Source organism: Echinops telfairi, unplaced genomic scaffold (genome assembly GCF_000313985.2).
Source record: "Echinops telfairi isolate 266 unplaced genomic scaffold, ASM31398v2 ScPeMD7_7;HRSCAF=31, whole genome shotgun sequence".
Taxonomy (NCBI): Eukaryota; Metazoa; Chordata; class Mammalia; order Afrosoricida; family Tenrecidae; genus Echinops; species Echinops telfairi.
In genome coordinates, this window is record NW_022103904.1 from 1,919,179 (window position 1) to 1,933,293 (window position 14,115).

Here is a 14,115-nt window from a genome sequence, read left to right on the forward strand (position 1 = left end):
AGACGCTATAGGTCTCGATAGCCGGGCACCATCAGCCTTCTTCACCACACTTACTTATGCACACATTCATCTTCAGCGTTTATATGGGGAAGGTGGTCACACAATGATGGTTTTTGTTCTTTGGTGTCTGCTACCTGATCCCTTCAACACCTCGTGTTTGCACAGACTCGTGTGTTTCTTCTCTGTGGGCTTTGCTGTTTTCCGAGCTAGATGGCCACTTGTTTGCCTACAAGCCTTTAAGACCCCAGACGCTATATCTTTTGATAGGTGGGCACCATCAGCTTTCTTCACCACATTTGCTTATGCACATGTCTGTCTTCAGCGATCATGTCGGGAAGGTAGGTATCATGAAATGACCGTTTAGCTGAGCAAGGTGCTCTTGTATTAAGGGAATGTGCATGAGGAGGCCCAATGTCCACCTGCCACCCTACTACCAAACCTGCAGTTGGTCATAATTTAAATAGGATGCAATTCGGGGACTACCTGTATAATGGAAACATGATAACTTATAGTATCCACTGGCCATCAAACAATTGGAAAATAGATATAACAAAGTGTTTATTTTTATAGCTTTAGGTTAAGTGTCATCTGATGTGAAAAGATTGATACATTTAGACCGGTTGGTAGGTTTATGCAGATGGAAACTTTTTATTGCTTCTTAAAACTCTTAAAAAAACAAACAAACAAAAAAAAAACTCCTACCTCATTTTAAAAGTATATATGTGGAGATCCAGGCAGCATCTCAAACCACAACTCTTAAACCTGGTTTTTAACTCTCTTGTGGAAATGTTTTCAGATGATAAACCTGAGAGCTCACTCTTCACCACAGTGCCATCAGAGGGAAAGGCTGCCTCCCCACCAAAACCGCCCCTTTCAGATTCCTCGGCGACTCCAGTCGGGAGAAGGGGCCGGCTGGCCGACCTTGCTGCAACTATTTGCTCTTGGGAAGATGATGTAAATCACTCATCTGCAAAGCAAAACAGTGTAAAGGAACAGCCTGGCACCACTTGTTTATCCAAATTTTCCTCTGCAAGTGGAGCATCTGCTAGGATCAATAGCAGCAGTGTTAAGCAGGAAGCTACATGCAGTTCCCAAAGGGAAGGCGATGCCTCTTTGAATAATGCCCCATCTTCCGGGGCTGCGGATGCCCCCACTTCCAGCTCTGTGGTAAGTAATCAAAAATGTTCATCTTTGGAAACCTTTTACCTATTTACTCTTTTGTTAGGAGTGGTAATGCATATAGGTATATATTTTATAATATGTGTGTAGATATGTGTTCTCTAGTATACAAATCCTGTGTTGATGTGTGTTTTCTTAGAATACTGGCTGTACAGAACGTAGAGATCTTAAGTTTGAAATCCCACCCCAAGGTAAATTAGCAGCTGACAATTAAAACCACACCATTTTAATGCAAATCCAAACTTCATGATAATGGACTGATGGAGGCTTGGTCACAAGGAGGACTGAAAATCTTATTTCCCATTAAAATGCTTTATGTGTGGTTTAAGTGTAGCAAAGATATCAGTATCTTTGAAAAGACAGAACAAATTGTTAACTTTTTAACAGCTGAAGTTACCTTCAGGAAGGCAAATTGCCCTATAGGAAGGATAGCAAGGGTTGGGTAGGGCATTTTTCTTTTTTTTTTATGCTTTAACAATTACTTCTTTACTTTTCTTTTTATTTTTTAAATCATTTTATTGGGGGATCATACGGCTCTTATCACACTCCATCCATCCATCCATCCATTGTGTCAAGCACATTTGTACATTTGTTCCAATCATCATTTTCAAAACATTTTCTTTCTATTTGAGCATCAACTATCAGCTTGGTATCAGCTCCTTATTCCACACCCCCTTGGTATCAGCTCCTCATTCCCCACCCCACCCATGAACCCTTGATAAGTTATTAATTATTTTTTTTTTCATGTCATACACTGACCGATGTGTCCCTTCATCCACTTTCCTGTTGTCCGTCCCCCTGGGTTATCTGTAGATAATTGTGATCAGTTCTCCGTCTCTCCTCCTACCTTCTTCTTACCCTACTGGCATCGGCTACCCACATTATTGGTGGTAGGACATTTTTCATTGCATTCCTCTTGAAATGTTTGACATTTACCTGCGTATACATTAACTTAACTGTTTTAAAAGCAACCTTCAAACACTGGAGACTGGCTTTTAGATGGTATAGATCTAGGCTTTGGAGTTAAACCTTCATTCACTCACAGCTGTGCCACAGAATTAGCACTGAAGCTTTGAATAAGTTACTCGATCCTACCAAGCCTACTTTTCCTTCTGTCAATTAGGGAAAGGAAAGGGGTTATGATTGGGGATGTCAAATGCGATCATGTGCAGAAAGTGAGCAAGGTGCCCGGCACGTGTTGTTGTTTTGACTCATAGGGGCTCCCTATGGAAGAGGAGAACTGGCCCCTAGGGTTTTCTTGGCCGGAGTCTTTGTAGAAGTCGATCACCATGTGTTTCTCCTATAGAAGCTGCTGAGTGGGTTTAAAGTGCCAGTCTTTCATCCTGTACCTGATGGCTTATTACAATTAGCCATCAAGTTATGGTATGATTTTGTTAACTTATTGTTGACTTAATATATTCAAAAATAGGTAATTTGGTCTAACACAGTTAAGAATTAAATTAATTAATTAAATTAAATCAATTGATATTCTAGTGCAACAAGCACCCTGGTAGAGTAGCAGATTACATGTTGGTCTGCTAACCCCAAGGTCAGCAGTTTGAATCCACCAGCCACTTCACAGGAAAAAGATGAGGCTCTCTGCTTCTGTAAAGATCCCAGAGAGCCACTTCTGCTCCAGCCTCTAGGCTCCCTGTCAGTTGGAACGGGTGTGATGGCAGTGTGTTTGGTTTGGTGTTAGTGCCGTGATGTGTAAGCATTCGCTTTTTAAAACGGAGCAGCAACCCTCCCTACTCTTCAGACTTGGTTGCCCTAGGATATATTACATAGACTCAATTATATTAGCATGGTCTAAGTTAAGTACAGTTCTTCGAATCTTTCAAATCGGTTTGGCATATTATGTGGCAAACAAAATTTTTTTCTCTTAAATCTACAAGGACTCTACCTATGGATATTTTTGAATATTGTTGATAACCCTAAATATTACTCTGTTTCAGAAAGCTACTTCATCCCCACTTAAGTCTTCTACTACATCCACCACTAAGTCAAAAAAATGTGAAGGGCAAAATCCAGAGCTACTTAAACAAAGTCCTGCTAGTCCTCTGAAAACCGAAGTGTTGAAACCCAATGTGAAGTCAACTGTATCCCCGGCAGTTTGCTCCAAAGGAGAACTAAATAGCGAAGGTTGCCAACAGTCTCCATCTAAAGACAAATCTACAGCACCAGGTACTCTCGTATCTAGTTTCTGTGGACTGTTTTTAAGATGTTACTCACAGGATTTAACATGTAATTATGATGGTACATTGTGTTGGGCCAGTGCCCAGGTGTTCTGAATGTGGCTTCTTTAGAGTTAGCTTTAATTGATTGTATGAATATTTATGAGCATTGATTAGCCCATTTATTGGTCAAAGTATTTAGCCTATTACATTTTAACAGTCAAATATGTGTTTCTTAGGATGGCCAGTCTAGATATTTTCTTCTATCCATTTTTATGCAAACAAATCATAGAAACTGGAAATCACATTTTAGGGGGGCTTTTTCAGTAAATCGAGTTTTATTGGCACACATACCTGCCCATTGTTTTTATATAAACTATCTGTGGCTGCCTTCATCTTAAAATGCAGAGTGGAGTAAGTCCTCAAATTATTAAAGCATTTGCTATCTAGCCTTAACTGAGATTGCTTGCCAACTTCTGATGTAAATATACTTCTTTTTACATATTTTGCCTCCAGCATCATCATGATGGAGGTAGCATAAGTCCTATCGACCATGGGTTCAGTGCATTTAATACTATTTAAATCAATTCATACTAAATAAGTATTTGGTTCAGATTCTGTTGATTTTATTTATTTGGAAAGATAAAGTGAATAGTGGAAACAATGGGGAAATACCTGGATTTTATATTTTAGACCTCATAAAAGCAAGATAAATTTAATTGGGCTGTAAAACTTTGTTGAACTTTATCATGACTTGGTTAGTAGCAATTTGTTAATATGCAGATAGTCAATTTTAATCATTCAGACTCTTTATTGCTCAGCCTGAGAGTTATCTAATCACCACCCTTTCACTGGTTTCTCAACCCTTCTTTTAAGAGCTAGATCTTATATATGTTTTATGACATAGAGCTAAATGGAAGAGTGGAGTATGATACAATTTTGAACTGTTTTTGTATTGTTGACTTTCTGAATGATTACTCCTAGAAGAACGAGTGGTTTACTTCCTAAAACCAAAGCTTTGAGAGTAATAGATTTTAGAATGTCGTCACTGTGAGTCATTATTGTCATTTATGATCTCTGACGTGTTTCCTGTAGGAGCAGCAGGAATTAAGCCTTTTCTGGAACGCTTCGGAGAGCGCTGTCAAGAACACAGAAAAGAAAGTCCAGCGCGTAGCACACCCCATAGGACCCCCATTATCACCCCCAATACAAAGGCCATCCAAGAAAGATTATTCAGGCAGAACACATCTTCGACTACTACTCATTTAGCACAACAGCTCAAGCAGGTATCACTTACACATTTAACTGTTTCATGTGGTCCCAGCAGAGAACTCAGAAATCAAACTGTGAATTCTGGCCCCAGTTTTGCTGCTGAGATAAATAGCTTCTTGCTTCTCTGTATCACTTATTTCAATTTGGAAATATTAATTGCCCTGTATTCCATGTGTACTGTGGACTTTATTTTATTAAAACTGAAAGCAAAGGAGATTTTAGTAGTGCTTTGGTATTATTGTTCTTAAGCACACCACTGGCTCTTGTGTAAAATACAGCTTTTGTTGGCTTTAGGAGCGTGAAAAAGAACTAGCATGCCTTCGTGGTCGGCTTGACAAGGGCAATGTCTGGAGTGCAGAGAAAGGAGAAAACTCAAGAAGCAGACAACTAGAAACCAAGAAGGTAACCGACAAATAGAAAGGCGGATTTGTTCCAAAGTAGTGGTGGGTTATAACTTATAATTCTGAATTGTAATACAGTTCTTGAAACGCTTACTGTTTTCATTAACCAGGCCATTTCCACTCATCATTCCTTAAATGTTTTTATTAATTGCCTTTTCTTGTGTGTTTTTTTCCCCCATTTCAATGGAATCTCTCCTGATGGCCTTCCCAAAATTAAATTTGAAAAATATGATTCCCACTAGAGTTCAGACTCTTCTTAACACTACTTTTAGAAGATGCTGGTTCTAAAATGTTTCTCTGAATCTACTTTGCTCATTGATAATTTTATAGCTCTCCCCAAACACCAGACTTTCATACTGTCTGTAATCCATCCATGCGAATACCCCCATATTTCTCTCAACTTTTCATTAATCAGCCTTCAACAAACTCCCTAACTAGAAACTGCATTCAATTTATTGATCAGCTGCTTCATGTCCCTATTGTGTACCAAGTACTAAATTAGGATAAAATGGTAAAAATGTTAGAATTATATTCACAATGGATACCAGTAAAAAGTATAGCAGCAAGCAGTCTGACCTGTATTCTTTGAGAAGGAGCTATTTGATTGGTTTTGTTTGATCACTTCTCTCGGCTGCCGTGTAACAAGTCATGGTTCCTAGAGTTCTGGCCTTTGCCTGGTTTTCTATTCATTTTCCTTCGGACGTCTCTCCATCTCTCATCTCTAGCCCAGTCTAGGCAGTGCAATGCTTATGCACTTCTGCAGCCTTGTTCTCTCCACTGAACTCCAGTCATTGCCGAGTAGAGCTCTTTGGGCTATGCTGTATCCTCCCCTTGTGGTCTTTGTATCTCCTGTCTTTGCGGCGTTATAGCACAGTCATCTTATTTATTGCTGTCTCACCTTTTTATACATCTAGCTCACACTGGTATGTGCCTGCAGCATCTGGTGAAATATTTTCTAAATCTGTCACCAAGCCACTATGTCCTCTGCCATTACCTTAATTACTGCTGAACCTTTTTATTGGACCCCTGCTTCCTGTCTGGCTGTCCTCCAATCTGCCTCACCACTGTTGCCAGGGAAATATTTTCAAAAGGAAAATATATTCATGTGCTTAAAATCCTTAAGAGTGCCCCAGAGTCTTCCTCACCAAAATGCCCAGACTGCTGAGTTTGACATACAGAGTCATTTGTAATCTAACTTCTTGGCCTGTTTTTCCCTCTGTTCTTGGTGCTGACACACAGACTAGTTGCAGTTTCTCCGCTGGCACTCAGCTTTCAGATCTCTCCATTATTCTGTCTTCCTGGAATATCACCGTGGTGGATTCTTCTTTAAGAACGTGGTTGACTTTAATCCACTTCATATTCCTTAGTCGGTCCTTTCCCCAAAGTGTCCCTCATTTTACCTCTACCCTTGCCACCTGCCATATTCATCAACGAGAATATTGCTCTTCCTGTTGGTTCGTCAGTGCAGGGAAGAAAGAGATAACTTATGGAGTGAACCAAGTCTTTGAAGAGAGAGAGTGGGTCAAGTACAGAATTTAAGGACTGGATTAGGGCAGTGTTTTGGAGCATTGTAGTTTTAGAGCCGGGGTGATAGAAAACTGATAACATTTTTTGTCTGACAGTTCTATTTCAGGAAAGGGGTGGGGGTGACTGAAATATTGAGGACAGGAGGGAGTGGTCTTAGAAACGAAAGTAGTAGGAGTTAGTATTAACTGATAAAAGGAGTCATGGTGGTGTAGGTCTTTATTTATGGGCTGCTACTCTGATTAAACTGTAAACAATCAAACGCACTGCTGTTGAGTCAAGGCTGGCTCATGGCCACCCCCCTGTGGGTTTCTAAGACTAACTGTTTACGGGATTAGAAAGCCCAGTCTTTCTCCCAAGGAGCTGCTGATGGTTTCGAACTGCCAACCATGTGGATTACAGCCCAACGTGTAACCACTACATCACCAGAGCTCCTTATCTGAGTTAATACTAACTTAAGGTGACCAGATTTTAACATTGGTAAAGCGGGACACCAGCGGGACACCATTGATAAAACTCATACCTCGGTGAAATAGCCACATGGCAGCCGAAAACCATAGACCCTAGCTTGTGCATTCTTTCGGGACATCTGGTCACCTATTCTAACTCCTATTCCTTCTGTTTCTAAGCTAATGGGACACTAATAGGAGATACTAGGAAGAAATACATCAGACGATCAGAGGTATCCATGAAGCCAAAGAGCAAAGGCTAGATGAGCTAATAAGGCTGAGGCTGTGGCCAGAGTAGGATATTTGAATATAAGATTGCTGAGATGAAACAGATTTCAGGGGACGGCTGAGCTGGAGTAGCGCTGAAGGTCATTGGAGTTGAAATGGTCATGCAAAGGTATTGTCTGGTTAGTCCTGTTCCAGGAGGGCATAGCAAGGACTTGTCGTCGATGCCTTGATAACAGGCTGGGAGTAGAATGATGATGCAGTATATCCTCAGGCTTGCATCTCAAAGCAACAGCAGCTTTTAGAAAAGAATTAAGAATATTATTAGAGACTGAAGAGTTTGGCTTTCTCCTTATCAGCATTTAGGAGAGACAATCATTTTAAAAAAAAACTATTGTGAATTAGGTGAAAATTTATAGAGCAAATCAGTTTTGCATTGGACAATTCATTCACATTTTGTTTCACCTCATCCTCAATAAACCATCACGTAATCCTCCGTGGGTTTTCTGTGTGTATTTCTGCATTGTTCTTGAGTAGTAATACCCTTTTGATCTTAAGTGGTTGATTATTCTAACAAAGGGGTGAGTTCAGCTCTAGACCTACAGGGAAACTAAGGGTCATCATCTTGGGGGTTTTATCAGTCTCTGTCCAACTAATAAGCCTGGTCCCTCTCATGATTTTGAGTTTCGTTCCATATTTTTCTCCTCTCTCTCCAAGCCCACCTTATGTGATCCTTTTCAAAACAGTTGGTAGTAGTAACTGGACATGAGCAAGTTCTCCTAGTCTCAGGATGATGAAAACGGGTGTTTGTGTGGTCCATTAGACTAATGATTTCCAGTGGCTTTTGATTTTCATCGCCCTTCTTTCTTCTGAATGGGAAGAGCCCAGCCTGAGCTGCCCTTAGATGGCTGTTCATCAGACTTTAAGCCTCCGGTCTTGCCTCACCAAATTAAGATATAGAACATTGTCTTTGTGGACGGTTAGGCCAGTTGGCCTTGGTGTCCCCTAAGCCTATGCTCTTGATCCCCGAGGACCAGTGACTTGTTGACTCAAGTTGTTTGATTACATCTAAGAACTTTTCATGCATGTTCCCTGTACTGTTCATGGGGAGAGTTGCAGCAAAAGTAAATAAACATATTTAAGTATTCTCTGCCAAACATATATGTATTCATGGCTATACGCGCACTCTCTCTAGCCCATTTGTTCAGCCTTTGCCTACCCTCTAGCTCAGCGGTTCTCAAACTGTGGATCATGGCCCCTTTGGGGGTCAAATGACCCTTTCACGGGGGTCACCTGATTCATAACAGTAGCAAAATGACAGTTTTGAAGTAGCAATGAAAATCATTTCATGTTTGGGAGTCACCACCACATGAGGAACTGTATTAAACGGTCTCAGCATTAGGAAGGTGAGAACCACTGCTCTAGCCTATGACTCCCCCATCCCTCCATTCCTTTCTCAGCCCTCGAAAACAGCAAATGGGAAATGTGAAAGTAATATGAAAACCTAGTCTTGATTTTTTTATGATAGTGATCTTACAGAATATTTGCCCTTATTGTTGGACTAATTTCACTCAGCACTCTGTCCTCCAGGTTATTCTATGTTGTGAGCTGCAGGAATGTGTGTGGGCCACAGTGGGTGTATTTGGCCTTGGGAATGAATGTGGTTGCTTCCCTTTACCATTGCAGCCATTTGTTCATTTACTGAACAATGGTCGTGGGTCCAGCGTGAATGAGGCACATTAAGGTTTTACTCAGCTGCTTTCTTCTCTATCTCTTTCTTCCCTTCATCAGACATCTGCCGTGCAGTTGCAGCATTTGGTAGCTGACTTTCTTTTTCTACGTCAAAGGCTTTTTCTCACTCTGGTAGCAGTACAGATGCTCCTGACTTATGCAGGGTTTCTTTCAGATGTCTGCGTCCTAAGTTGTTTCCAACAGAAGTCAAATACTTTTTGTTTTCATTATTACTGCTTTTCATTATCTCTATCTTTATAAGTCTGATCTTTATTTGCCTTTGGGGCTTAGAGACATTAAACCTACCCTTATATTGCATAACCATGTACTGTGATGATGAAGCAGAGCCAGATGACCCTGGCTTTTGTCCGTCATAGTAATAATGCCATTTGTGGGAGGCTGTGGGTCATCAGGATTATCCTGAGGATGAGCACAGCCTTTAGTCAGAAAACTAGTGAGAGTTATTATCTGGTTTATGTGTATATATTTGATGATAACATCTTACACTTCCCGAATCTGCCTGTTGACTTTAAGAAAGCAATCGGTGTTTGGGTCCCTGCTGTCAAGCAGTTGAAGCCCTTCAGCTAATCCGTTCATTATAACTAATGCTGACAGCGGGGAGGGAGGGGAAAAATGAGGACCTAATGTCGGGGGTTTAAGTGGAGAGAAAATGTTTTGAGAAACGATGTACAAATGCGCTTTACACAATTGATGTGTGTATGGATTGGGATAACAGTTGTATGAGCCCCTAATAAAATGTAAAAAAACAACAACAAAAAAACTAATGCTGACAACTCTATTTCCTCGTCCTCACCATTTCTTCGGCATCTATCCTCTTCACAGTACATTAAGTCTGAATCTGTCCACCCCCTTCTTGGTGATCTATGAACTGTTCCACACCAGTGGTTTCAAGTTCTACATGCAGTGTTCTTGCCTGTGGGTGATTTGCCCATGTCATTCACCATTATATTCTGATCAAATACCTGGAACATGTTCACATGACTCAGCAATTCTCCTGCTCCCGCCCACCTCCCTCCCCCCCACATCTCCTGCGTACATTTTCTCATGACTTCTTCCCAGGGTAGATGCAATATTTCAGATGCATAGAAGAATGTTATAATATTTTATGCTTGCGATCACTATTATAAAATGTATATCGATATCACTATTATAAAATATATTTTATGCTGTATCACTATTACAAGCCCTTTGAAATATATGTATACATCTTAAAAAGACTCAGAAAATGGAATTTTCTCCCCTTCCTTTCCTTTTTCCTTACCACGTGATCTGAGTTTGTCCTTTTTCCTTTCTTTCTGGATTTTGCCCTCTGAGTAACTGATAATTAAATAGAGCCTGAAGTGGGAACTGTCAACAAATGTTTTACGTGTGGGGTGCACAAAATGACATGAGGATTATTTTTCCACTTGTGTGATTTTTTTCCCTTTATTTAGTTTATCTAAAGCTGAACTCATGATAATTTTGATTCTATTTTTGCTTTATTCTCTAAAAATGATTTTACATACTGGGGATTATTAAGAACATGAACTAACCGAGGACCTGCCACATTCTAGCCGTGGTTGGGCCCTTCCACAGGGAGCCCCTATAGAGTAGGCACGCTCCTTTCCATGAATGAAATGTAAACAAACAAACAAACAAAAACATCTCTTTTCATTTACTTTTTTACAGGAAACTCACTGCCAGAACACTCCCCTCAAAAAATCTCAGGTTACTTCAGATGCTCCAACACGTGCAGTAACAGAAAAGGTGACAAAGAGTCCGACACCAACAGAGACTCCCCGCTCCAAGCCTGCAGGTGTGTTGCTCCGTGGTTTAAAATGGGACTGGACGAGGCGTCGCACGGTCCCTTCGGTTTGGGGAGCAGGAGTGCTGCTCTGCAGCAGGTGGAGTGCTCCCTGCCCCTTCACGCCAGATGACGGTCCCTCTGCAGATCCCTTTTCAGAGTGAGAGCTCAAGTAGGCCGTAGGACCACTTTTACACCTTTTGGTGGAGAATAATTTGTATTGTTTGTTAAATTACAAAGTGTGCAAGCCCTTTGAACGATATCCCTTTAAGGAAGCATGCCCACCCTAGAATAAATCGCCCAAGGAGATGAAAAGGGCAGCATTTACCCAGGGCAATTTCAGAAGGCGTAAGAAAACGGGAGGGAGGGAAACAGGAAACACCGAGCGGAAGTGGGACCATTGAAGCATTTGAAGTAAGGGATGGCATGCGTTTCAACGATTGTTTGACTGCTGCCAGCTAGCTAACCCCAGGCCTCTCACCCTAGCTGGACACACAAGCCAGGTGGGCAGAAGTGGGACCACAAGCAGACATTCCCTAGTTTTCATGGTGCATTCAGACCCAAGGAAACAACTTCCCAGTGGGCCAGGCCTCTGGGGTCAGGGACCTGCTAGAAAGACTTTGAGTACTGCGAATAGGGAACCCCCTTGACTTTGACTCATGTCTCCTAGCCTCTGTTGGCACCCACAGCTTCATCTGTGAGAAGCACATATGGGCTAGTCGACAGGCATGGTAAACTGTAGGGTCGTGAGCAATTTGCGAATGCTTCCACCCATATTTTATGCCCTACCCTCCATGTCAGGCTTCAAAATTTGGGGAGCTTCGGGTGAAAGGGAATTATACTTGTAGAAATTGTTGAAATGGTATATCTTTTGCTGTACATATTTTCACACACGCAAAATGCACAAGTCCCTTTTCTGTAAATGTTTCTAAAAGAACTGGTGTGGTAAGATGTATGTTTATAGACAAAGTGATTTATTGTAACACATTTTGCGATAGTAGTAAATAAAATTATCTAAACATCCCTCAAGGCTGTTTAAATAAATTATGATAGATTCATCAATCAAATATTTTTTTATTCATGCAATCAAAATATCTAGCGACTTAAAAAGCAGAAGATAATGTTATATGTAACGGAATGCCACGGTCACTCTTTCCTCCGACAGTTTATTGGCATTTGATTCACATGGTCATTTTAAAAACGCTGATTGCCTGATGAAGCCGAAGCCTTGGCGGTAGTGGGTACGCCTCGGCCTGCTCACCTTGAGGTCAGCAGTGCAGAACCACTAGCCTGTCCACAGGAGCCAGAGGAGCCCTTCTGTTTCCCTAAAGCAGGGGTCTTCAAACCATGGCCCGCGGGCCACATGCGGCCCGCCAAGGACATTTATCCAGCCTGCCAGGTGTTTTTTCCCTTTTTGGTTTTTTACTTCAAAATAAGATATGTGCAGTGTGCATAGGAATTTGTTCATGGTTTTTTTTTAACTATAGTCCGGCCCTCCAGCGAGTCTGAGGGACAGTGAACTGGCCCCCTGTTTAAAAAGTTTGAGGACCCCTGCAAAAGCTTTCCAGTCTCAGAAACCCACAGGGCTTGCTCTGCTCTGCCCTACAAGGTCACTATCTGTAGGAATTGACTCAGTGGCAGTGAGTTGTTTTGTGGCTTATTTCCCCACTCTGAGAAACCCAAACATGTTTTATACACACATGCATACTCATTGGGAAAGCTGAGAGAGCGAACAGCAACCTGGTAATATTGGTGTTTCCTTCTCTCAGAGAGGAAGAATGAGATCTGGAGAGGGTAAGTGTTTGGGAAGGATTCTATACATTTTTAGATTTGAGTGTTTTAAAACATCTAACTTTATATTCAGAAAAAAATTTATAAAATTTCTTCCTTGAAAAAAATCCTAGAATAATCACCCATTGATTAGCTGAAAAAGACCTAGGTACTTTCAAGTATATATATAATCTCAATATATCTTAATTTTTCCTCAGGTTCTACTGAATGTGAAATGACAAAGTCCAGCCCTTTAAAAATAACCCTGTTTTTAGAAGAGGACAAGGCTTTAAAAGTAACGGGAGACCCAAAGATAGAGCAGCAGACTGGTTGGTTTTATTTTATTTCTTACTAACTCTCAACACATTCTGAGATGCAGCACCTTAGTAGAAGTACATAGTCAAATATACCATGTTCCTATAGTTCACAACAACCATGTGCTATATGCTTTCTCTTCGAAACTATGAACATACTTTCACTTCCATAAAGGGGTGGAGCTGGTACAAGTGATCTCTAGGTCACAGCCCAGGAAAGAACCTGACGACAGCTTCCCCGACTTTGCCTGGACAGTCTGCTGCCTGCCCCGCATGCTCTCCAGACCCTTTTAGAGGAATGACTGGCCTCTGTGGCCCCGACATTGATTTATCTCCCTGAGTAAAAGGGCAGTTCCCAATGATAGATTCATTTCCAAGAGCATAATTTTGGAAGTCTTAAGCTTTAATCTGCTGTTTGAGTTCTGAGTTACCGTACTTTCTTCCATCCAAAGCATTGGAGCAGCTTCATATAGACCCAAACTATAGTACACAGCAAATGTTAATAGAACATTGAAAATTAGATCGGTTTTGTGTGTTAGTAACCTTTTTTGATTTGTTTAGCAAGCTTCTTCTCCTGTTGGTTTAGTTAGTATATGACTGTCACAGCTTCTCTGCTATTGCTTTTCACAGTTAAAGATCTGAATCGTAATATCTCCCTGTTGCAATATTTTTCAGAAGTGGTACGTGAACTTGAGATGAGTGTGGATGATGATGATGATATTAATAGTTCAAAAGTTATTAATGACATCTTCAGTGATGTCTTAGAGGAAGGTGAACTAGAGGTGGAAAGGAGTCCAGAGGGAATGGATCGAGAAGAAGCAGAAAGCAGCGAAGAGCAGGAAGACGCACTGAATATCTCCTCAATGTCTCTACTGACTCCACTAGCACAGACCGTTGGGGTGATAAGTCCAGAGGTAAGAAAAGACCAAATGTAAATAGGCCTGGGACATAAACCGGTTACTACTGGAACCTCTACTTGACTTTTGTTTGGCAAATGGGGAGTTGGCATTCCATAGCCAGTGGGGGTTTTCAGACTTGACATTAGTTGCATGCTTACAACTTCACTTATGTGCTTAAAACTCTTCAGTGGATGCCTGTTGTCTTTGGATGAAATAAAAATGCATTATTTTTCATAAGTGGTACATGAAATTGAGATGAGTGTGGACGATGGTGATGTCAGCAGTTCTAAAGTTATTGATGGCATCTTCAGTGATGTCTTAGAACAGTGGTTCTCAAAAAATCTTACCATAGTGAATGATGGGGGGAGTGCGG

The 14,115-nt window shown here is 41.1% G+C and overlaps 1 protein-coding gene across 6 annotated transcripts in view; it reads left to right on the top strand.

Moving 5' to 3' along the window:
• ANLN (anillin actin binding protein) overlaps positions 1 to 14,115 on the top strand; it is a 66,934-nt gene that overhangs the window by 18,642 nt on the left and 34,177 nt on the right. For 5 of the 6 annotated variants that reach the window (XM_045286400.1, XM_045286402.1, XM_045286401.1 and 2 more), the window contains 7 exons: positions 797 to 1,167; positions 3,135 to 3,363; positions 4,449 to 4,639; positions 4,920 to 5,027; positions 10,645 to 10,771; positions 12,748 to 12,858; positions 13,519 to 13,757. In XM_045286400.1, the coding sequence (XP_045142335.1) occupies positions 797 to 1,167; positions 3,135 to 3,363; positions 4,449 to 4,639; positions 4,920 to 5,027; positions 10,645 to 10,771; positions 12,748 to 12,858; positions 13,519 to 13,757 (1,376 nt within the window). The remainder of the gene's footprint in view (positions 1 to 796; positions 1,168 to 3,134; positions 3,364 to 4,448; positions 4,640 to 4,919; positions 5,028 to 10,644; positions 10,772 to 12,747; positions 12,859 to 13,518; positions 13,758 to 14,115) is intronic. The other variant, XM_045286405.1, reaches the window with a different exon arrangement.